Source organism: Pseudophryne corroboree, chromosome 2, assembly GCF_028390025.1.
Source record: "Pseudophryne corroboree isolate aPseCor3 chromosome 2, aPseCor3.hap2, whole genome shotgun sequence".
Lineage (NCBI taxonomy): Eukaryota > Metazoa > Chordata > Amphibia > Anura > Myobatrachidae > Pseudophryne > Pseudophryne corroboree.
In genome coordinates this window covers 1,018,870,263-1,018,893,666 of record NC_086445.1, presented here as the reverse complement: position 1 = coordinate 1,018,893,666, position 23,404 = coordinate 1,018,870,263, and the positions used below count along the sequence as shown (strand labels likewise).

Sequence of the window (23,404 nt, the reverse complement as noted above, 5' to 3'; positions counted from 1 at the left end):
TGTTGTCCGACTGGATCAACACCGGCTGACCTTGAAGCAGAGGTCTTGCTAAGCTTAGAGCATTGTAAATGTCCCTTAGCTTCAGGATATTTATGTGAAGTGATGTCTCCAGGCTTGACCATAAGCCCTGGATATTCCTTCCCTGTGTGACTGCTCCCCAGCCTCGCAGGCTGGCATCCGTGGTCACCCGGACCCAGTCCTGAATGCCTAATCTGCGGCCCTCTAGAAGATGAGCACTCTGCAACCACCACAGGAGGGACACCCTTGTCCTTGGTGACAGGGTTATCCGCTGATGCATCTGAAGATGCGACCCGGACCATTTGTCCAGCAGGTCCCACTGGAAAGTTCTTGCGTGGAATCTGCCGAATGGGATTGCTTCGTAGGAAGCCACCATTTTACCCAGAACCCTTGTGCATTGATGCACTGAGACTTGGCTCGGTTTTAGGAGGTTCCTGACTAGCTCGGATAACTCCCTGGCTTTCTCCTCCGGGAGAAACACCTTTTTCTGGACTGTGTCCAGGATCATCCCTAGGAACAGAAGACACGTCGTCGGAACCAGGTGCGATTTTGGAATATTGAGAATCCAATCGTGCTGCCGCCACACTACCTGAGATAGTGCTACACCGACCTCCAACTGTTCCCTGGATCTTACCCTTATCAGGGAATTGTCCAAGTAAGCGATAACTAAAATTCACTTCCTTCGAAGGAATATCATAATTTCGGCCATTACCTTGGTAAAGACCCGGGGTGCCGTGTACCATTCATACGGCAGCGTCTGAACTGATAGTGACAGTTCTGTACCATAAACCTGATGTACCCTTGGTGAGAAGGGTAAATTTTGACATGAAGGTAAGCATCCTTGATGTCCCGAGACATCATGTAGTCCCCTTCTTCCAGGTTCGCAATCACAGCTCTGAGTGACTCAATCTTGAATTTGAACCTCTGTACGTAAGTGTTCAAAGATTTTAGATTTAGAATCGGTCTCACCGAGCCGTCCGGCTTCGGTACCACAACAGTGTGGAATAATACCCCGTTCCCTGTTGCAGGAGGGGTATCTTGATTATCACCTGCTGGGAATACGGCTTGTGAATGGCTTCCAAAACTGTCTCCCTGTCAGAAGGAGACATCGGTAAAGCCGACTTTAGGAAACGGCGAGGGGGAGACGTCTCGAATTCTAATTTGTACCCCTGAGATATCACCTGAAGGATCCAGGGGTCTACTTGCGAGTGAGCCCACTGCGCGCTGAAATTCATTGAGACGGGCCCTCCACCGTGCCTGATTCTGCTTGTAAAGCCCCAGCGTATACTGAGGGCTTGGCAGAGGCGGGAGAGGGTTTCTGTTCCTGGGAACTGACTGATTTCTGCAGCCTTTTTCCTCTCCCTCTGTCACGGGGCAGAAATGAGGAACCTTTTGCCCGCTTGTCCACGAAAAGACTGCGCCTGATAATACGGCGTCTTCTCATGTTGAGAGGCGACCTGGGGTACAAACGTGGAATTCCCAGCTGTTGCCGTGGCCACCAGGTCTGAAAGACCGACCCCAAATAACTCCTCCCTTAATAAAGCAATACTTCCAAATGCCGTTTGGAATACGCATCACCTGACCACTGACGTGTCCATAACCCTCTACTGGTAGAAATGGACAACGCGCTTAGACTTGATGCCAGTCGGCAAATATTCCGCTGTGCATCACGCATATATAGAAATGCATCTTTTAAATGCTCTATAGGCAAAAATATACTGTCCCTATCTAGGGTATCAATATTTTCAGTCAGGGAATCCGACCACGCCAACCCAGCACTGCACATCCAGGCTGAGGCGATTGCTGGTCGCAGTATAACACCAGTATGTGTGTAAATACCTTTTAGGATACCCTCCTGCTTTCTATCAGCAGGATCCTTAAGGGCGGCCATCTCAGGCGAAGGTAGAGCCCTTACAAGCGTGTGAGCGCTTTATCCACCCTAGGGGGTGTTTCCCAACGCACCCTAACCTCTGGCGGGAAAGGATATAATGCCAATAACATTTTAGAAATTATCAGTTGTTATCGGGGGAAACCCACGCATCATCACACACCTTATTTAATTTCTCAGATTCAGGAAAACTACAGGTAGTTTTTCCTCACCGAACATAATACCCCTTTTTTGGTGGTACTCGTATTATCAGAAATGTGTAAAACATTTTTCATTGCCTCAATCATGTAACGTGTGGCCCTACTGGAAGTCACATTCGTCTCTTCACCGTCGACACTGGAGTCAGTATCCGTGTCGGCGTCTATATCTGCCATCTGAGGTAACGGGCGCTTTAGAGCCCCTGACGGCCTATGAGACGTCTGGACAGGCACAAGCTGAGTAGCCGGCTGTCTCATGTCAACCACTGTCTTTTATACAGAGCTGACACTGTCACGTAATTCCTTCCAACAGTTCATCCACTAAGGTGTCGACCCCCTAGGGGGTGACATCACTATTACAGGCAACCTGCTCCGTCTCCACATAATTTTTCTCCTCATACATGTCGACACAAAAGTACCGACATACAGCACACACACAGGGAATGCTCTGACAGAGGACAGGACCCCACTAGCCCTTTGGGGAGACAGAGGGAGAGTTTGCCAGCACACACCAGAGCGCTATATAAATACAGGGATAACCTTATATAAGTGTTTTTCCCCTTATAGTTGCTGTATAGTTAATACTGCGCCTAATTAGTGCCCCCCTCTCTTTTTTAACCCTTTCTGTAGTGTAGTGACTGCAGGGGAGAGCCAGGGAGCTTCCCTCCAACGGAGCTGTGAGGGAAAATGGCGCCAGTGTGCTGAGGAGATAGGCTCCGCCCCTTTTTCGCGGACTTTTCTCCCGCTTTTTTATGGATTCTGGCAGGGGTTAAATGCATCCATATAGCCCAGGAGCTATATGTGATGCATTTTTTTGCCATCCAAGGTGTTTTTATTGCGTCTCAGGGCGCCCCCCCCCAGCGCCCTGCACCCTCAGTGACCGAAGTGTGCTGAGAGCAATGGCGCACAGCTGCAGTGCTGTGCGCTACCTTGTTGAAGACAGGACGTCTTCTGCCGCCGATTTTCCGGACCTCTTCTGCCTCTGTAAGGGGGCCGGCGGCGCGGCTCTGGGACCCATCCAAGCTGGGCCTGTGATCGTCCCTCTGGAGCTAATGTCCAGTAGCCTAAGAAGCCCAATCCACTCTGCACGCAGGTGAGTTCGCTTCTTCTCCCCTTAGTCCCTCGATGCAGTGAGCCTGTTGCCAGCAGGTCTCACTGAAAATAAAAAACCTAAACTAAAACTTTCACTAAGAAGCTCAGGAGAGCCCCTAGTGTGCACCCTACTCGTTCGGGCACAGAGATCTAACTGAGGCTTGGAGGAGGGTCATAGGGGGAGGAGCCAGTGCACACCAGATAGTCCTAAAGCTTTCTTTAGATGTGCCCAGTCTCCTGCGGAGCCGCTATTCCCCCCATGGTCCTTACGGAGTCCCCAGCATCCACTTAGGACGTTAGAGAAATGTCAGTCACAGAAATACGTCTGAAATCTGGTCAGATCACCGAATATGGCTACACACTGCACAATACTGGGAGTTTGAAACAGATTCTGGGGCCCATTTATTAACAAGTGATAAAACTAGCTGTGAATGATAAAACTTGCTGCATATGATAAATGGTGCTCCAGCCAATCAGCTCCCAACTGTCATTTTTAGAGCGCACGGCGGTGGGGAGCAGAGCGCACGGCGGTGGGGAGCAGAGCGCACGGCGGTGGGGAGCAGAGCGCACGGCGGTGGGGAGCAGAGCGCACGGCGGTGGGGAGCAGAGCGCACGGCGGTGGGGAGCAGAGCGCACGGCGGGTTTCATCATTCACACTGCGTTTTACCACTGGTTGATAAACTGGCCCCTCTGTCTTGGCAGTGCGATCAGATACAGATCAGGTTTGTGGCCAGGATTTTTCCAATTTCTTTGGCTACATTCTGTAACAATTTCACACTATACAATAAAACTGGCCAAGACTCTAATTGTATATAGTGTGTACCTAGCTATATAACCCCAACTGTAGTAAGTCAGCCAGCTTCCAACACACATTGGACTGCTCAACCAACAGCTTGCAAACAGAATCTAGACCAGTGGTTCTCAAACCTTATTTAATCACTGCGCCCTAGAGTATCAGAACTTATTTTGCGGCACCCTAGGCCAAAATTTTCTTATTGAGAAATGTAAAAAATAAGATTTTACTTACCGATAAATCTATTTCTCGTAGTCCGTAGTGGATGCTGGGGACTCCGTCAGGACCATGGGGATTAGCGGCTCCGCAGGAGACAGGGCACAAAAATAAAGCTTTAGGATCAGGTGGTGTGCACTGGCTCCTCCCCCTATGACCCTCCTCCAAGCCTCAGTTAGGATACTGTGCCCGGACGAGCGTACACAATAAGGAAGGATTTTGAATCCCGGGTAAGACTCATACCAGCCACACCAATCACACCGTACAACTTGTGATCTGAACCCAGTTAACAGTATGACAACGTAGGAGCCTCTGAACAGACGGCTCACAACAAGAACAACCCGATTTTTTTGTAACAATAACTATGTACAAGTATTGCAGACAATCAGCACTTGGGATGGGCGCCCAGCATCCACTACGGACTACGAGAAATAGATTTATCGGTAAGTAAAATCTTATTTTCTCTAACGTCCTAGTGGATGCTGGGGACTCCGTCAGGACCATGGGGATTATACCAAAGCTCCCAAACGGGCGGGAGAGTGCGGATGACTCTGCAGCACCGAATGAGAGAACTCCAGGTCCTCTTTAGCCAGGGTATCAAATTTGTAGAATTTTACAAACGTGTTCTCCCCCGACCACGTAGCTGCTCGGCAGAGTTGTAATGCCGAGACCCCTCGGGCAGCCGCCCAGGATGAGCCCACCTTCCTTGTGGAATGGGCCTTGACAGATTTAGGCTGTGGCAGGCCTGCCACAGAATGTGCAAGTTGAATTGTGCTACAAATCCAACGAGCAATCGTCTGCTTAGAAGCAGGAGCACCCAGCTTGTTGGGTGCATATAGTATAAACAGCGAGTCAGATTTTCTGACTCCAGCCGTCCTTGAAATATATATTTTCAATGCCCTGACAACGTCCAGCAACTTGGAATCCTCCAAATCGCTAGTAGCCGCAGGCACCACAATAGGCTGGTTCAGGTGAAACGCTGACACCACCTTAGGCAGAAAATGAGGACGCGTCCGCAGTTCTGCCCTGTCCGAATGGAAAATCAGATATGGGCTTTTATACGATAAAGCCGCCAATTCGGACACTCTCCTGGCTGAAGCCAGGGCCAGTAGCATGGTTACTTTCCATGTAAGATATTTCAAATCCGCCGATTTGAGTGGCTCAAACCAATGGGATTTGAGAAAATCCAAAACTACATTAAGGTCCCACGGAGCCACTGGGGGCACAACCGGGGGCTGTATATGTAGTACTCCTTTTACAAAAGTCTGGACTTCAGGAACTGAAGCCAATTCTTTCTGGAAGAAAATCGACAGGGCCGAAATTTGAACCTTACTGGACCCCAACTTGAGGCCAATAGACAATCCTGTTTGCAGGAAATGTAGGAATCGACCCAATTGAAATTCCTCCGTGGGGGCCTTCCTGGCCTCACACCACGCAACATATTTTCTCCAAATGCGGTGATAATGTTGTGCAGTCACCTCCTTCCTGGCTTTAACCAGTGTAGGAATGACCTCTTCTGGAATGCCTTTTTCCCTTAGAATTCGGCGTTCAACCGCCACGCCGTCAAACGCAGCCGCGGTAAGTCTTGGAATAGACACGGTCCCTGCTGAATCAGGTCCCGTCTTAGAGGTAGAGGCCACGGATTTTCCGTGAGCATCTCCTGAAGTTCCGGGTACCAAGTTCTTCTTGGCCAATCCGGAGCCACGAGTATCGTTCTTACTCCCCTTTGCCGTATAATTCTCAGTACTTTGGGTATGAGAGGCAGAGGAGGAAACACATACACTGACTGGAACACCCACGGTGTTACCAGAGCGTCCACAGCTATTGCCTGAGGGTCTCTTGACCTGGCGCAATACCTGTCCAGTTTTTTGTTGAGGCGAGACGCCATCATATCCACCTTTGGTTTTTCCCAACGGTTCACAATCATGTGGAAGACTTCTGGATGAAGTCCCCACTCTCCCGGGTGTAGATCGTGTCTGCTGAGGAAGTCTGCTTCCCAGTTGTCCACTCCCGGAATGAACACTGCTGACAGTGCTATCACATGATCTTCCGCCCAGCGAAGAATCCTTGCAGCTTCTGCCATTGCTCTCCTGCTTCTTGTGCCGCCCTGTCTGTTTACGTGGGCGACTGCCGTGATGTTGTCCGACTGGATCAACACCGGCTGACCCTGAAGCAGGGGTTTTGCCAGGCTTAGAGCATTGTAAATCGCTCTTAGCTCCAGTATATTTATGTGAAGAGACATCTCCAGGCTTGACCATACTCCCTGGAAGTTTCTTCCCTGTGTGACCGCTCCCCAGCCTCTCAGACTGGCATCCGTGGTCACCAGGACCCAGTCCTGTATGCCGAATCTGCGGCCTTATAACATATGAGCACTCTGCAACCACCACAGAAGAGACACCCTTGTCCGTGGCGATAAGGTTATCCGCTGATGCATCTGCAGATGCGATCCGGACCATTTGTCCAGCAGATCCCACTGAAAAGTTTGTGCGTGGAATCTGCCGAATGGGATTGCTTCGTAAGAAGCCACCATCTTTCCCAGGACTCTTGTGCATTGATGCACCAACACTTTTCCTGGTTTTAGGAGGTTCCTGACAAGTTCGGATAACTCCTTGGCTTTCTCCTCCGGAAGAAACACCTTTTTCTGAACCGTGTCCAGAATCATTCCCAGGAACAGCAGACGTGTTGTCGGGGTCAACTGAGATTTTGGAAAATTCAGGATCCACCCGTGTTGTTGCAGCACTACTTGGGTTAGTGCTACTCCGTCCTCCAGCTGTTCTCTGGACCTTGCCCTTATCAGGAGATCGTCCAAGTAAGGGATAATTAATACGCCTCTTCTTCGCAGAAGAATCATCATTTCGGCCATTACCTTGGTAAAGACCCGAGGTGCCGTGGACAATCCAAACGGCAGCGTCTGAAACTGATAATGACAGTTTTGCACCACGAACCTGAGGTACCCTTGATGTGAAGGGCAAATTGGGACATGCAGGTAAGCATCTTTTATGTCCAGGGACACCATAAAGTCCCCTTCTTCCAGATTCGCTATCACTGCTCTGAGTGATTCCATCTTGAACTTGAATTTTTGTATGTACAGGTTCAAAGATTTCAGATTTAGAATAGGTCTTACCGAGCCGTCCGGCTTCGGTACCACAAATAGCGTGGAGTAATACCCCTTTTCCTGTTGTAGGAGGGGTACCTTGACTATCACCTGCTGAGAAAACAGCTTGTGAATGGCTTCCAATACCGTCGCCCTGTCTGAGGGAGACGTTGGCAAAGCAGACTTTAGGAACCGGCGAGGGGGAGACTTCTCGAATTCCAACCTGTAACCCTGAGATACTACCTGCAGGATCCAGGGGTCCACCTGTGAGCAAGCCCACTGCGCGCTGAAATTCTTGAGTCGACCCCCCACCGTTCCTGAGTCCGCTTGTAAAGCCCCAGCGTCATGCTGAGGGCTTTGCAGAACCCGCGGAGGGCTTCTGTTCCTGGGAAGGAGCTGCTTGCTGCCCTCTCTTACCCTTTCCTCTGCCTCGGGGCAGATATGACTGTCCTTTTGCCCGCTTCTTATAGGACCGAAAGGACTGCGGCTGAAAAGACGGTGTCTTTTTCTGTTGGGAGGGGGTCTGAGGTAAAAAAATAAGAATTTACTTACCGATAATTCTATTTCTCGGAGTCCGTAGTGGATGCTGGGGTTCCTGAAAGGACCATGGGGAATAGCGGCTCCGCAGGAGACAGGGCACAAAAAGTAAAGCTTTAGGATCAGGTGGTGTGCACTGGCTCCTCCCCCTATGACCCTCCTCCAAGCCTCAGTTAGGATACTGTGCCCGGACGAGCGTACACAATAAGGAAGGATTTTGAATCCCGGGTAAGACTCATACCAGCCACACCAATCACACTGTACAACCTGTGATCTGAACCCAGTTAACAGTATGATAACAGCGGAGCCTCTGAAAAGATGGCTCACAACAATAATAACCCGATTTTTGTAACTATGTACAAGTATTGCAGATAATCCGCACTTGGGATGGGCGCCCAGCATCCACTACGGACTACGAGAAATAGAATTATCGGTAAGTAAATTCTTATTTTCTCTATCGTCCTAGTGGATGCTGGGGTTCCTGAAAGGACCATGGGGATTATACCAAAGCTCCCAAACGGGCGGGAGAGTGCGGATGACTCTGCAGCACCGAATGAGAGAACTCCAGGTCCTCCTTAGCCAGGGTATCAAATTTGTAGAATTTAGCAAACGTGTTTGCCCCTGACCAAGTAGCTGCTCGGCAAAGTTGTAAAGCCGAGACCCCTCGGGCAGCCGCCCAAGATGAGCCCACCTTCCTTGTGGAATGGGCATTTACAGATTTTGGCTGTGGCAGGCCTGCCACAGAATGTGCAAGCTGAATTGTACTACAAATCCAACGAGCAATAGTCTGCTTAGAAGCAGGAGCACCCAGCTTTTTGGGTGCCTACAATATAAACAGCAAGTCAGACTTTCTGACTCCAGCCGTCCTGGAATTATATATATATATATATTTTCAGGGCCCTGACAACGTCTAGCAACTTGGAGTCCTCCAAGTCCCTAGTAGCCGCAGGCACCACAATAGGTTGTTTCAGGTGAAACGCTGACACCACCTTAGGAAGAAACTGGGGACGAGTCCGCAGTTCTGCCCTGTCCGAATGGAAAATCAAATATGGGTTTTTGTAAGACAAAACCGCCAATTTTGACAATCGCCTGGCCGAGGCCAGGGCCAACAGCATGGTCACTTTCCATGTGAGATATTTCAAATCCACAGATTTGAGTGGTTCAAACCAATATGATTTGAGGAATCCCAACACTACGTTGAGATCCCACGGTGCCACTGGAGGCACACAAGGGCTGTATATGCAATACTCCCTTGACAAACGTCTGGACTTCAGGAACTGAAGCCAATTCTTTCTGGAAGAAAATCTATAGGGCCGAAACTTGAACCTTAATGGACCCCAATTTGAGGCTCATAGACACTCCTGTTTGCAGGAAGTGCAGAAATCGACCTAGTTGAAATTTTTTTTGTGGGGCCTTCCTGGCCTCACCCACGCAACATATTTTTACCACATGTGGTGATAACGTTGTGCGGTCACCTCCTTCCTGGCTTTGACCAGGGTAGGTATGACCTCTTCCGGAATGCCTTTTCCCTTAGGATCCGGCGTTCAAACCGCCATGCCGTCAAACGCAGTCGCGGTAAGTCTTGGAACAGACAAGGTCCCTGCTGGAGCAGGTCCTTTCTTAAAGGCCGATGCCACGGTTCCTCTTGGAACAGACATGGTACTTGCTGAAAGCAAATCCCTTCTTAGTTCCCGAGGCCATTAGTCCTCTGTGAGCATCTCTTGAAGTTCCGGTTACCAAGTCCCTCTTGGCCAATCCGGAGCCACGAGTATAGTTCTTACTCCTCTATGTCTTATAATTCTCAATACCTTGGTTATGAGAAGCAGAGAAGGGAACACATACACCGACTGTTACACCCACGGTGTTACCAGGACGTCCACAGCTATCGCTTGAAGGTCTCGTGACCTGGCGCAATACCTGTCCCATTTTTTTTGTTCGGGCGGGACGCCATCATGTCCACCTTTGGTCTTTCCCAACGGTTCACAATCATGCGGAAAACTTCCCGATGAAGTTCCCACTCTCCCGGGTGGAGGTCGTGCCTGCTGAGGAAGTCTGCTTCCCAGTCGTCCACTCCCGGAATGAACACTGCTGACAGTGCTATCACATGATTTTCCGCCTAGCGAAAAATCCTTGCAGTTTTGTCACTGCCCTCCTGCTTCTTGTGCCGCCCTTTCTGTTTACGTGGGCGACTGCCGTGATGTTATCCCACTGGATCAATACCGGCTGACCTTGAAGCAGAGGTCTTGCTAAGCTTAGAGCATTATAAATTTGTTCTTAGCTCCAGTATATTTATGTGGAGAGAATTCTCCAGACTTGATCACACTCCTTGTGTGACTGCTCCCCAGCCTCTCAGGCTGGCCTCCGTGGTCACGAGCATCCAATCCTGAATGCCGAATCTGCGGCCCTCTAGAAGATGAGCACTCTGTAATCACCACAGGAGAGACACCCTTGTCCTTGGATATAGGGTTATCCGCTGATGCATCTGAAGATGCGATCCGGACCATTTGTCCAGCAGATCCCACTGAAGAGTTCTTGCGTGAAATCTGCCGAATGGAAGCGCTTCGTAATAAGCCACCATTTTTACCAGGACTCTTGTGCAATGATGCACTGACACTTTTCCTGGTTTTAGGAGGATCCCGATTAGCTCGGATAACTCCCTGGCTTTCTCCTCTGGGAGAAACACCTTTTCCTGGACTGTGTCCAGAATCATCCCTAGGACCAGCAGACGTGTCGTCGGAACAACTGCGGTTTTGGAATATTTAGAATCCACCCGTGCTGTCGTAGAACTACTTGAGATAGTGCTACTCCGACCTCCAACTGTTCTCTGGACCTTGTTCTTATCAGGAGGTCGTCCATTTTCTTTGAAGACGAATCCTCCTTTCGGTCATTACCTTGGTAAGGACCCGGGGTGCCTTGGACAATCCAACGGCATCGTCTTGAAACTGATAGTGACAGTTCTGTACCACGAACCTGAGGTACCCTTGGTGAGAAAAGGCAAATTTTGGGACATGGAGGTAAGCATCCCTGATGTCCCGGGACACCATATAGTCCCCTTGTTCTTTGCTATCACTGCTCTGAGTGACTCCATCTGGATTTGAACCCTTGTAAGTGTTCAAATTTTTCAGATTTAGAATAGGTCTCACCTAGCCTTCAGTACCACCATATAGTGTGGAGTAATACCCCTTTCCTTGTTGTCGGAGGGGTAAATTTATTATCACCTGCTGGGAATACAGCTTGTGAATTGTTTTCAATACTGCCTCCCTGTCGGAGGGAGACATTGGTACAGCAGACTACAGGAACCTGCGAGGGGGGAAACCTCTCGACATTCCAATCTGTACCCCTTGGATACTACTTGTAGGATCCAGGGGTCCTGTACGGTCCCAGCGTCATGCTGAGAACTTGGTAGAAGCGGTGGAGGGCTTCTGTTCCTGGGAATGGGCTGCCTGCTGCAGTCTTCTTCCCTTTCCTCTATCCCTGGGCAGATATGACTCTTATAGGGACGAAAGGACTGAGGCTGAAAAGACGGTGTCTTTTTCTGCAGAGATGTGACTTAGGGTAAAAAACGGTGGATTTTCCAGCAGTTGCCCTGGCCACCAGGTCCCATGGACCGACCCCAAATAACTCCTCCCCTTTATACGGCAATACATCTTTGTGCCGTTTGGAATCTGCATCACCTGACCACTGTCGTGTCCATAAACATCTTCTTGCAGATATGGACATCGCATTTACTCTTGATGCCAGAGTGCAAATATCCCTCTGCGCATCTCGCATATATAGAAATGCATCCTTTAAATGCTCTATAGTCAATAAAATACTGTCCCTGTCAAAGGTATCAATATTTTTAGTCAGGGAATCCGACCAAGCCACCTCAGCTCTGCACATCCAGGCTGAGGCGATCGCTGGTCGCAGTATAACACCAGCATGTGTGTGTATACTTTTTAGGATATTTTTCAGCCTCCTATCAGCTGGCTCCTTAAGTACGGCCCTATCCGTAGATGGTACCGCCACTTGTTCTGATAAGCGTGTGAGCGCCTTATCCACCCTGAGGGGTGTTTCCCACCGCGCCTTAACTTCTGGCGGGAAAGGGTATACCGCCAATAATTTTCTATCGGGGGAAACCCACGCATCATCACACACTTCATTTAATTTATCTGATTCAGGAAAAACTACAGGTAGTTTTTTCACCTCACACATAATACCCTTTTTTGTGGTAATTGGAGTATCAGAAATATGTAACACCTCCTTCATTGCCCTTAACGTGTGGCCCTAAAAGAAAATACGTTTGTTTCTTCACCGTCGACACTGAAATCAGTGTCTGGGTCTGTGTCGACCGACTGAGGTAAATGGGCATTTTACAGCCCCTGATGGTGTTTGAGACGCCTGGACAGATACTAATTTGTTCGCCGGCCCTCTCATGTCGTCAACCGGCTTGCAGCGTGTTGACATTGTCACGTAATTTCCATAAATAAGCCATCCATTCCGGTGTCGACTCCCTAGAGAGTGACATCACCATTACAGGCAATTTGCTCCGCCTCCTCACCAACATCGTCCTCATACATGTCGACACACACGTACCGACATATAGCACACACACACAGGGAATGCTCTGATAGAGGACAGGACCCCACTAGCCCCTTGGGGAGACAGAGGGAGAGTTTGCCAGCACACACCAAAGCGCTATATTTTACAGGGATAGCCTTATAATAAGTGCTCCCTTATAGCTGCTTTTATAAAATCACAATTTCGCCAAATTTTGCCCCCCCTCTCTTGATTTAACCCTGTTTCTGTAGTGCAGTGCAGGGGAGAGCCTGGGAGCCTTCCTGACCAGCGGAACTGTGTGAGGAAATGGCGCTGTGTGCTGAGGAGATAGGCCCCGCCCCCTTTTCGGCGGGCTCGTCTCCCGCTTAAAAATGGATTCTGGCAGGGGTTAAATATCTCCATATAGCCCCGGAGGCTATATGTGAGGTATTTTTTGCCAAAAAAAGGATTTTCATTGCTGCCCAGGGCGCCCCCCCCCCCAGCGCCCTGCACCCTCAGTGACTGCCGTGTGAAGTGTGCTGAGAGCAATGGCGCACAGCTGCAGTGCTGTGCGCTACCTTAAGAAGACTGAGGAGTCTTCTGCCGCCGATTCTGGACCTTCTTCTCTTTTCAGCATCTGCAAGGGGGCCGGCGGCGAGGCTCCGGTGACCATCCAGGCTGTACCTGTGATCGTCCCTCTGGAGCTAATGTCCAGTAGCCAAAGAAGCCAATCCATCCTGCACGCAGGTGAGTTCACTTCTTCTCCCCTAAGTCCCTCGATGCAGTGATCCTGTTGCCAGCAGGACTCACTGTAAAATAAAAAACCTAAGCTAAACTTTTCTAAGCAGCTCTTTAGGAGAGCCACCTAGATTGCACCCTTCTCGGCCGGGCACAAAAACCTAACTGAGGCTTGGAGGAGGGTCATAGGGGGAGGAGTCAGTGCACACCACCTGATCCTAAAGCTTTACTTTTTGTGCCCTGTCTCCTGCGGAGCCGCTATTCCCCATGGTCCTTTCAGGAACCCCAGCATCCACTAGGACGATAGAGAAAGGTGGATTTCCCGGCAGTTGCCGAGGCCACCAAATCGGATAGACCGACGCCAAATAATTCCTCCCCTTTATACGGCAATACTTCCATATGCCGTTTGGAATCCGCATCACCTGACCACTGTCGTGTCCATAAACTTCTTCTGGCAGATATGGACATCGCACTTACTCTCGATGCCAGAGTGCAAATATCCCTCTGAGCATCTCGCATATAAAGAAAAGCATCCTTTAATTGCTCTAAAGTCTGTAAAATACTGTCCCTATCCAGGGTATCAATATTTTCAGCCAGGGAATCCGACCAGACCACCCCAGCACTGCACATCCAGGCTGAGGCGATGGCTGGTCGCAGTACAGGTTGAGTATCCCATATCCAAATATCCGAAATACGGAATATTCCGAAATACGGACTTTTTTGAGCGAGAGTGAGATAGTGAAACTTTTGTTTTTTGATGACTCAATGTACACAAACTTTGTTTAATACACACAGTTATTAAAAATATTGTATTAAATGACCTTCAGACTGTGTATATAAGGTGTATAGGAAACATAAATGAATTGTGTGAATGTAGACACATTTTGTTTAATGCACAAAGTTATAAAAAAATATTGGCTAAAATTACCTTCAGGCTGTGTGTATAAGAAGTATATGAAACATAAAAGCATTCTGTGCTTAAATTTAGGTCCCATTGCCATGATATCTCATTATGGTATGCAATTATTCCAAAATACGGAAAAATCCGATATCCAAAATACCTCTGGTCCCAAGCATTTTGGATAAGGGATACTCAACCTGTATAACACCAGTATGTGTGTATATACTTTTTAGGGTAGTTTCCAGCCTCCTATCAGCTGGATCCTTGAGGGCGGCCGTATCAGGAGACGGTAACGCCACTTGTTTTGATAAGCGTGTGAGCGCCTTATCCACCTTAGGGGGTGTTTCCCAGCGCGCCCTAACCTCTGGCGGGAAAGGGTATAATGCCAATAACTTTTTTGAAATTAGCACTTTTCTATCTGGGTTAACCCACGCTTCATCACATACATCATTCAATTCCTCTGATTCAGGAAAAACTACAGGTAGTTTTTTCACCCCCCACATAATACCCCTTTTTGTGGTACTTGTAGTATCAGAGATATGCAAAGCCTCCTTCATTGCCGTGATCATATAACGTGTGGCCCTACTGGAAAATACGTTTGTTTCTTCACCGTCGACACTAGATTCAGTGTCCGTGTCTGGGTCTGTGTCGACCGACTGAGGTAAAGGGCGTTTTACAGCCCCTGACGGTGTCTGAGACGCCTGGGCAGGTACTAACTGGTTTTCCGGCCGTCTCATGTCGTCAACTGATTTTTGTAATGTGCTGACATTATCACGTAATTCCATAAACAAAGCCATCCATTCCGGTGTCGACTCCCTGGGGGGTGACATCACCATTACCGGCAATTGCTCTGCCTCCACACCAACATCGTCCTCATACATGTCGACACACACGTACCGACACAGCAGACACACAGGGAATGCTCTATTGAAGACAGGACCCCACTAGCCCTTTGGGGAGACAGAGGGAGAGTTTGCCAGCACACACCCAAGCGCTATAATATATATGGGAACAACCCTATATAAGTGTTGTATCCTTATAGCAGCTTAAATATAGTAATATCGCCAAAAAAAGTGCCCCCCCCCTCTCTGTTTTACCCTGTTTCTGTAGTGCAGTGCAGGGGAGAGTCCTGGGAGCCTTCCTCACAGCGGAGCTGAGCAGGAAAATGGCGCTGTGTGCTGAGGAGAATAAGCCCCGCCCCCTATTTCGGCGGGCTCTTCTCCGGAGTTTGTGAGATCTGGCAGGGGTTAAATACATCCATATAGCCTCAAGGGCTATATGTGATGTATTTTTTAGCCATAAAAAGGTATTATACATTGCTGCCCAGGGCGCCCCCCCAGCGCCCTGCACCCTCCGTGACCGCTGTGTGAAGTGTGCTGACAACAATGGCGCACAGCTGCAGTGCTGTGCGCTACCTCAGGAAGACTGAGAAGTCTTCTGCCGCCTGCTTCTGGACCTCTTCCATCTTCGGCATCTGCAAGAGGGGTCGGCGGCGCGGCTCCGGGACCGGACTCCATGGCTGGGCCTGTGTTCGATCCCTCTGGAGCTAATGGTGTCCAGTAGCCTAAGAAGCCAATCCATCCTGCACGCAGGTGAGTTCACTTCTCTCCCCTAAGTCCCTCGATGCAGTGAGCCTGTTGCCAGCAGGACTCACTGAAAATAAAAAACCTAAAAACTTTTTCTAAGCAGCTCTTTAGGAGAGCCACCTAGATTGCACCCTGCTCGGACGGGCACAAAAACCTAACTGGGGCTTGGAGGAGGGTCATAGGGGGAGGAGCCAGTGCACACCACCTGATCCTAAAGCTTTATTTTTGTGCCCTGTCTCCTGCAGAGCCGCTAATCCCCATGGTCCTGACGGAGTCCCCAGCATCCACTAGGATGTTAGAGAAAGAAATATTAAATTATGGGGACTTGACAGTGTCACAGAACGAGTGGGTGAGACATAGCGACCATAGGAAAGAAGGAATGAATGAATACCTAGCGACCTGTCTACCAGCTGCTGATGTAGATGGCCGAGCATGCTAGAACTCGCGCTACAATTTTGTCAGTCATTTCATAGACGTCTGGGAGATTTCGTTAAATGGGTTGAAAAAACAAATAAGAAAATTAAATAACTAGCGCACAAAATGATTCCTATCTCCCCGCGTTCTGTTTCAGACCCTGTAGGTAAAGTGGATAAACAAACAGGTGCTCTTACTGATAACAGATGGGCTTGTCACACCTTCGGGCACCGGTAGAACCTGAAGATACTGGAGAGATGGTCTGGGGAAGTAGACGACACATGTAGCTAACTAACAAGGTTATGTTGTGCAGGGGAATTTGTACATCGGTATGTGTCAGGGTTGCAAGATGCCTTTTACATATAAACTGAACCGTAAGTTTGGTTTATGTAACATTACTCCCTGGAATGGTAAATAAAATGTTGCATGTGGGAAATCGTGTCAGTAAGGAATCTCACGCGTGCACAATAGGATGATAAATCTGCAAGAGGTACTACTTTGGGCCATTTAAACGTTATACACAAATCCCTCACTGATGGCTTGCTGCGTTGCTATAGTCCGAGTATCACTGCCGCTAACTGAGGCCCGACGCCTTCCACAGGCCGCAAGAAAGTTAAAGTATTTTTGCCATACGTAAATGCATAATACATTCAAGACCATTCAAAATGCTGTTTACTAATGAAGTGCAACAGAACTAAACGTGTTACTAGGATGCGGACTCTGAACGCACACAGGATTGCAATACCATAATGACTGGTAGCATTACGTATCCGCTACAAAACCACATTGTTCCCCAATGATCTATGGTGGAAATAAAGCACTTACTAGTGCAACGCTAGCATACTACAGAGATATATGGAACTGTAACCACACTTACCAGAACTATATGCTGTGTACAATTACAGGATTGGGCATGGTATCCCATAACAGACACCCCGACATTGAGAATGCTGACAGGGCACAGTGTAATTATCTTACACCTCCACTAATCCGCCTGGGGCAACGGCTAGGGCTAAGACACAGGGGGAGGCGGCTCTGGCTACGGCTAAATCCCCCCCCCCCCCGACTATCCGTTTGGATGGTCGACCATGTTAACGTCAACAGTCATTAGGTCAACCACTATTGGTCGACATGGGCATACGGTCGACACATGAAAAGTCTGACATGGTTTTTTGTTTTCTTATAGATTTAACTGTTTCATACTTTACCACCCACGTGGACTACGATTGGGAATGGTAACCTGTGCCGAGCACAGGGAAGCATGCAAGGGGACGTGGTACACTAATTGGGGCTCCTGGTTATGTTACGGGGAAAAATGACATCAAAAACAGTAAAAAAAAAAAAAAATCTGCGTCAACCATTTCCATGTGTCTACTATTAGTCCATGTCGACCACTAGGTGGCCAGGATTCCGGCGTCAGTCACATGCTAACACATCCCCATTCACTATGTCCCCAAGTGCAAACTATTATTCTCCGTTAGCAGCTCTTCTTCAGCTAGGCTCAGGCTCCACAGCTGCCCTGCACTGCAGTCACTGGAATACTGGATCATTTTAGGGCATGTTAGTAAATAAGGAGGGACGATAACTGCGAGGACGCAGATAGCCCGGCAGGTTTCAGGGTCCTGCCTCTTTAAATGACGCCGTAACCTTTATCTCAGCCGCACGTTTCCTTCAGAAGCAGCTAAAATATGAAGTATCCAGGATGTATAAATGCATGATTCTCTGGGTCTCTTCTATGAGGTTGCCATGGTAACAGCAGCCGGCGGCAACGCAGGAATCAATGATCATTATTGGAGAGAGAGAAACGGCTAAACAGGATGAAATACTATCATCTCTGGATCAATGAAAATACTAGAATGCTTAAACTTTTGTTGTGCTCGTCGGGTCACAACACCCCTTTTGAAAACCGCAGAAAAATAAAAATAAATTGGCACATTTAAAACACAACACCGCTATTACAATGGCCGCACGAACTCGTTCACTCCAGATGTTTTATTTACCCCTCAAGGTAAAACGCTAATAGATTTGCTTTGTTGAGAGAAAAAAACAAAAACATAACAATGGAAAATATTTAGAGTGTGTAAAATGTACCGAACTCCGCTTTTATACCACCAGGTACATCACAAAGTATAAATGCAGTTAAACGTCAGCCTATAACCTCTCACAGTAACACCAGCGACAGTCAACGTAGGCAGCTGCTACACAGAAAGCACAGCAGTATAATAGCTAAAGGACAAAGAGGGATCACAGAAGCTAGTACAGACTAAAGCATTTGTGGTGACGAGTAATTAAGCATCAATTCCCTTTCATACGGACTGTAAGACTGAACTTCTATACCGACTATAGCAAGACCACACCTGCTGTTAACATAAGACCTGACGACAAGAACACCAGGACAGAACTTACCCGATTCCATATTCCCCATCATGGCTGGTGAAGACATGCCAAGAGGAGGCTTGTGCTGGTTTGGGGGTATTCCCGGACTCTGCATCGGAGGCTTAGGAGAAGACGTCCAACCTGGGGAAGGTACAGGTAAGGACGGAGACTTCAGGTGGACAGGGGAAGCAGCGGCAGACCCCATGACCGGCGGGGACTTAATGGAAGCAGCAGCCGCGGCCGTTGGTCCTGTCAACATCCCGGCTAACTGAGACGGCGTTTGGGGGGATTTAAGATTACCAGAGGGGGAGCCCAGCATCGGAGATTGGACCTGGCGCATAGTTGGGGATTTTAAAGGGTTTACACCGGGAGAGTTCACTTGACCGCCAGATACAGAAACGTTATCCAAAGGTTTGCGTCCCAGGCTGCGTTGCCCGGGAGGTGCAACATTGAGGTTGCCTGGGTTATTGTTTGGGTTAAGAGGTAGAGGTGGCATGTGGCTGAGTCTGCTGTTAGTCCTTTGATCAGGCCCCATCTGTTCTCTGGCATGCCTTAGTACTCCTCCAGTAGCCTGGGACATATTGAGATAAGGCCGGGAGCTCATGCCATAATCCTGGGAGTGTTCGAACGGTGCAGAATGCATTTTTTGCTGGTTAGAGAGCATTTCGTTGCTGCCCGGCCTCATTTTAAGCATCTCCTCAGATGCCATAACATCTCTCATCTCTCTCATCTTTTGAGGCATTAACTGCTGGTTAGAATTCATATTAACATTCAGATTCATGTCCACCTTCATGTTCATATTGCCGGGGCCCATGCCAAACTCTACCTCTCTATTTGGGCCCATGTTGAGAGGCATCCCCTTGGAGAATTCCATCCTTGACGGGCTCAGTGCTGCATCGCCGGGCATACGGGGGAACATACCACTACCCGGCTCCATATTCCTCTGAGGGGGCATGCCTCTGTTCATTTCCATAACTGGTCGAATACCCTCCATGGTCATCCCAGGGGGCATGCCAAGCTGCTTTTCCGAAACATGCTGATGAAAAATCTCATCCGGCAAACCTTGAGGATTAGAGAACCTCTCGCCTCGTCCCGGGCCGCTGAATATGCTCTGCCCGGGGGGGAAATTACGTCCGTCTGGGATTTTTGGCACCTCGTCCGGCCAATTAACACCAGGCCTGGATGCAGGATTTGGAATATTAGGTCCTTCCATATCGGGGTTCATCATGCCAACAAATCCAGGTAATCGCTGCATTTGGCTTCCAGGCACATTTGGGTGAGGGGGCATACCTTTTGGTGGCATGGGATGCGGCATTCCTATTCCATCTGGAAAAGGCTCTGGTCCTCCCGGACCCCAACTTTCCCCAGGGTTCATTTGATAAGGAGGTGGGGGACCTCTGACCATTCCTCTGGGCCCATGCTGGTGTACCATCATATCTTGCAATGACCTCTGCTGCACTACAGCCTGTTCCTGCTTACGCCGCTTCTCCTCGTAGAACTCTTGTTGGAGTTTTAGCCAAGCCACCTGTTCCGGGGTCATATGGTCCAGGTGGTCTTGGCCAGGCTGAGGATTCATTGGCGGAGGCACCATATCCTCTGGTGAAAAAGGCATGTCCCTATGTCCTTGTGGCCCAAATGGCATACCTCCATCTGGATGAGGCCCGGGGCCCTTGCCCAAGTTTTGTGATTGAGCCATCATTGCCTGTATTGGCCCTTCAAGTTTTTTCTGAGGATTGTCCAGCATTCCAGAGTTTTGTTGAGGTCCCACACTTTGGCCTGTGATGTCTTTTATGGCAAACTCTTTCTCGTCAGGGAAAAGCATGCGTTGAATATCTCGAAGGGTTTGTAAAGACCTCTCTCGATGCTCCAACTGTTCTTGAGAAAGTCCGTCAGGATTGTCTCCTAAAGAGGTTTGATCTCCGCTTGGTACCTGCTGCGAAGAACTTTTAGATTCGGCTTTAGAGTCTACAGGAGGGGCAACGTTCCCTTGAGACATTGGGCTGGCAGCTTGATTGTTGGGGGTGGAGCTTTGCCGGCATCCTTCCGTCTGTAGTACACTTGGGTTGGCGGGGCTGTTGGCTGCAATTTTGCTCTCCACCACCCCACTGTCTTGTGCGAGTGAACAATGAGAAGCTGCAGGCTTGGAAGGCAGTGCTGGACCAGGCGGATTTGATTGCACTTTGGCGGCTTGTGAATGGTTTTGCTCCTGCGGCGTAGGCGCTCGTGGGGCTGCTTTAGGTTCATTCCGAATGTTTGTAGATATTGGAGTATTCTGCAAAAAGAAAGAAAGAACAGGGAGCTGTAATAAAAAGTAATTCACTATTGCATTTTAATTGACATTAGGCGGTGCTGCTTTTATGCAGCAGGATATTGGCCCATTTTATCTTCTGAGCCAATGAACTCCTGTTGCATTTTGTAACCAATGGCTGCAAAAGTTTATGGTGTTCAGGTAACATTATGTACGGCTTGTATATAACCACCTTTCTTAAGGGCCCCATACACTAGAACAATATGTCTAGAGGCTGAAGTTGGAGGCGATTTCCCTTGAACTCTCCCGGGAGCTTCCCAGGAGTAGTTCCATATGATTCCAAACGATTTGGTACATTTTGCATGCGATATGTCGTATGCGATCCCAGCAATGCCTGTGGGAAACGATATATATCACGAGTGCAGCACTAACGATCTAGGGGATTCAACCCTCACGGGAACGCGCATCGGATCGGATATACAGCCAAAATGCCCGATTTCACCCAATATATCGGCTCGAATTGGGCTGAAATCAGGCGTTATCGTTCTAGTATATGGGGCCCTTTAAACTGCACTTTTAAAAAGGCAAAGGGGAGCTGATCTGGGAACACCGTAATGATATCATACAATTGTGAAGTGCTATGTCCGTCATTTGAAACAAGCAAGGCTGGCGATTCGCTGGATCGCTTCCCATAATGCAATGGCCAAATAAATTCTGTATCATTTACACAGCACCTATTGTGACGCATCTCAACAGTCGCCATGGCTGTGATGGGGACTTTATACAACCAGAGGCTGTCTCACGACTACAGCAACAAAGCCTGGGTGATGGCCTGTGATCAGGGGGACATCCAGAGACGGCCTCGTGTTACCTGGCCTAATGCGAACATTAAGTAGCAGGTAACGGTAGGATTAGGGAGGATAATAAGAATTTACTTACCGATAATTCTATTTCTCGTAGTCCGTAGTGGATGCTGGGACTCCGTAAGGACCATGGGGAATAGCGGCTCCGCAGGAGACAGGGCACAAAATAAAAGCTTGAGGATCAGGTGGTGTGCACTGGCTCCTCCCCCTATGACCCTCCTCCAAGCCTCAGTTAGGATACTGTGCCCGGACGAGCGTACATAATAAGGAAGGATATTGAATCCCGGGTAAGACTCATACCAGCCACACCAATCACACTGTACAACCTGTGATCTGAACCCAGTTAACAGTATGATAAAACGTAGGAGCCTCTGAAAGATGGCTCACAACAATAAACAACCCGATGTTATTGTAAAAATAACTATATACAAGTATTGCAGACAATCCGCACTTGGGATGGGCGCCCAGCATCCACTACGGACTACGAGAAATAGAATTATCGGTAAGCAAATTCTTATTTTCTCTGACGTCCTAAGTGGATGCTGGGGACTCCGTAAGGACCATGGGGATTATACCAAAGCTCCCAAACGGGCGGGAGAGTGCGGATGACTCTGCAGCACCGAATGAGAGAACTCCAGGTCCTCCTCAGCCAGGGTATCAAATTTGTAGAATTTAGCAAACGTGTTTGCCCCTGACCAAGTAGCTGCTCGGCAAAGTTGTAAAGCCGAGACCCCTCGGGCAGCCGCCCAAGATGAGCCCACTTTCCTTGTGGAATGGGCTTTAACAGATTTTGGCTGTGGCAGGCCTGCCACAGAGTGTGCAAGCTGAATTGTACTACAAATCCAACGAGCAATCGTCTGCTTAGAAGCAGGAGCACCCAGCTTGTTGGGTGCATACAGGATGAACAGCGAGTCAGATTTTCTGACTCCAGCCGTCCTGGAAACATATTTTCCGGCCTTGACAACGTCTAGCAACTTGGAGTCCTCCAAGTCCCTAGTAGCCGCAGGCACCACAATAGGTTGGTTCAGGTGGACGCTGAAACCACCTTAGGGAGAAACTGAGGACGAGTCCTCAATTCCGTCCTGTCCGAATGGAAAATCAGATAAGGGCTTTTACAGGATAAAGCCGCCAATTCTGACACGCGCCTGGCCCAGGCCAGAGCCAACAGCATGACCACTTTTCCTGTGAGATATTTTAACTCCATAGATTTAAGTGGGTCAAACCAATGTGACTTTTGGGACCCAAAAACTACATTGAGATCCCAAGGTGCCACTGAAGGCACCAAAGGAGACTGTATATGCAGTACCCCTTTTACAAACGTCTGAACTTCAGGGACTGAAGCTAGTTCTTTTTGGAAGAAAATTGACAGAGCCGAAATTTGAACCTTAATGGACCCCAATTTCAGGCCCATAGACACTCCTGTTTGCAGGAAATGTAGGAATCGTCGAATTTCCTCCGTCGGGCCTTACTGGCCTCGCACCACGCAACATATTTTCGCCAAATGCGGTGATAATGTTTTGCGGTTACATCCTTCCTGGCTTTGATCAGGATAGGGATGACTTCATCCGGAATGCCTTTTTCCTTCAGGATCCGGCGTTCAACCGCCATGCCGTCAAACGCAGCCGCGGTAAGTCTTGGAACAGACAGGGTCCTTGCTGGAGCAGGTCCCTTCTTAGAGGTAGAGGCTACGGATCCTCCGTGAGCATCTCTTGAAGTTCCGGTTACCAAGTCCTAATTGGCCAATCCGGAGCCACGAATATAGTGCTTACTCCTCTCCATCTTATCAATCTCAGTACCTTGGGTATGAGAGGCAGAGGAGGGAACCCATACACTGATTGGTACACCCACGGTGTTACCAGAGCCTTTACAGCTATTGACTGAGGGTCCCTTGACCTGGCGCAATACCTGTCGAGTTTTTCCCAACG

At 48.9% G+C, this 23,404-nt stretch overlaps 1 protein-coding gene across 7 annotated transcripts in view; it reads right to left on the bottom strand.

The window, feature by feature from the left end:
* BCL9 (BCL9 transcription coactivator) overlaps window positions 1–23,404 on the bottom strand; it is a 511,737-nt gene that overhangs the window by 8,132 nt on the left and 480,201 nt on the right. For all 7 annotated transcript variants that reach the window (XM_063956693.1, XM_063956695.1, XM_063956698.1 and 4 more), the window contains one exon: window positions 18,399–20,640. In XM_063956693.1, coding sequence (XP_063812763.1) covers window positions 18,399–20,640 — 2,242 coding nt within the window. The remainder of the gene's footprint in view (window positions 1–18,398; window positions 20,641–23,404) is intronic.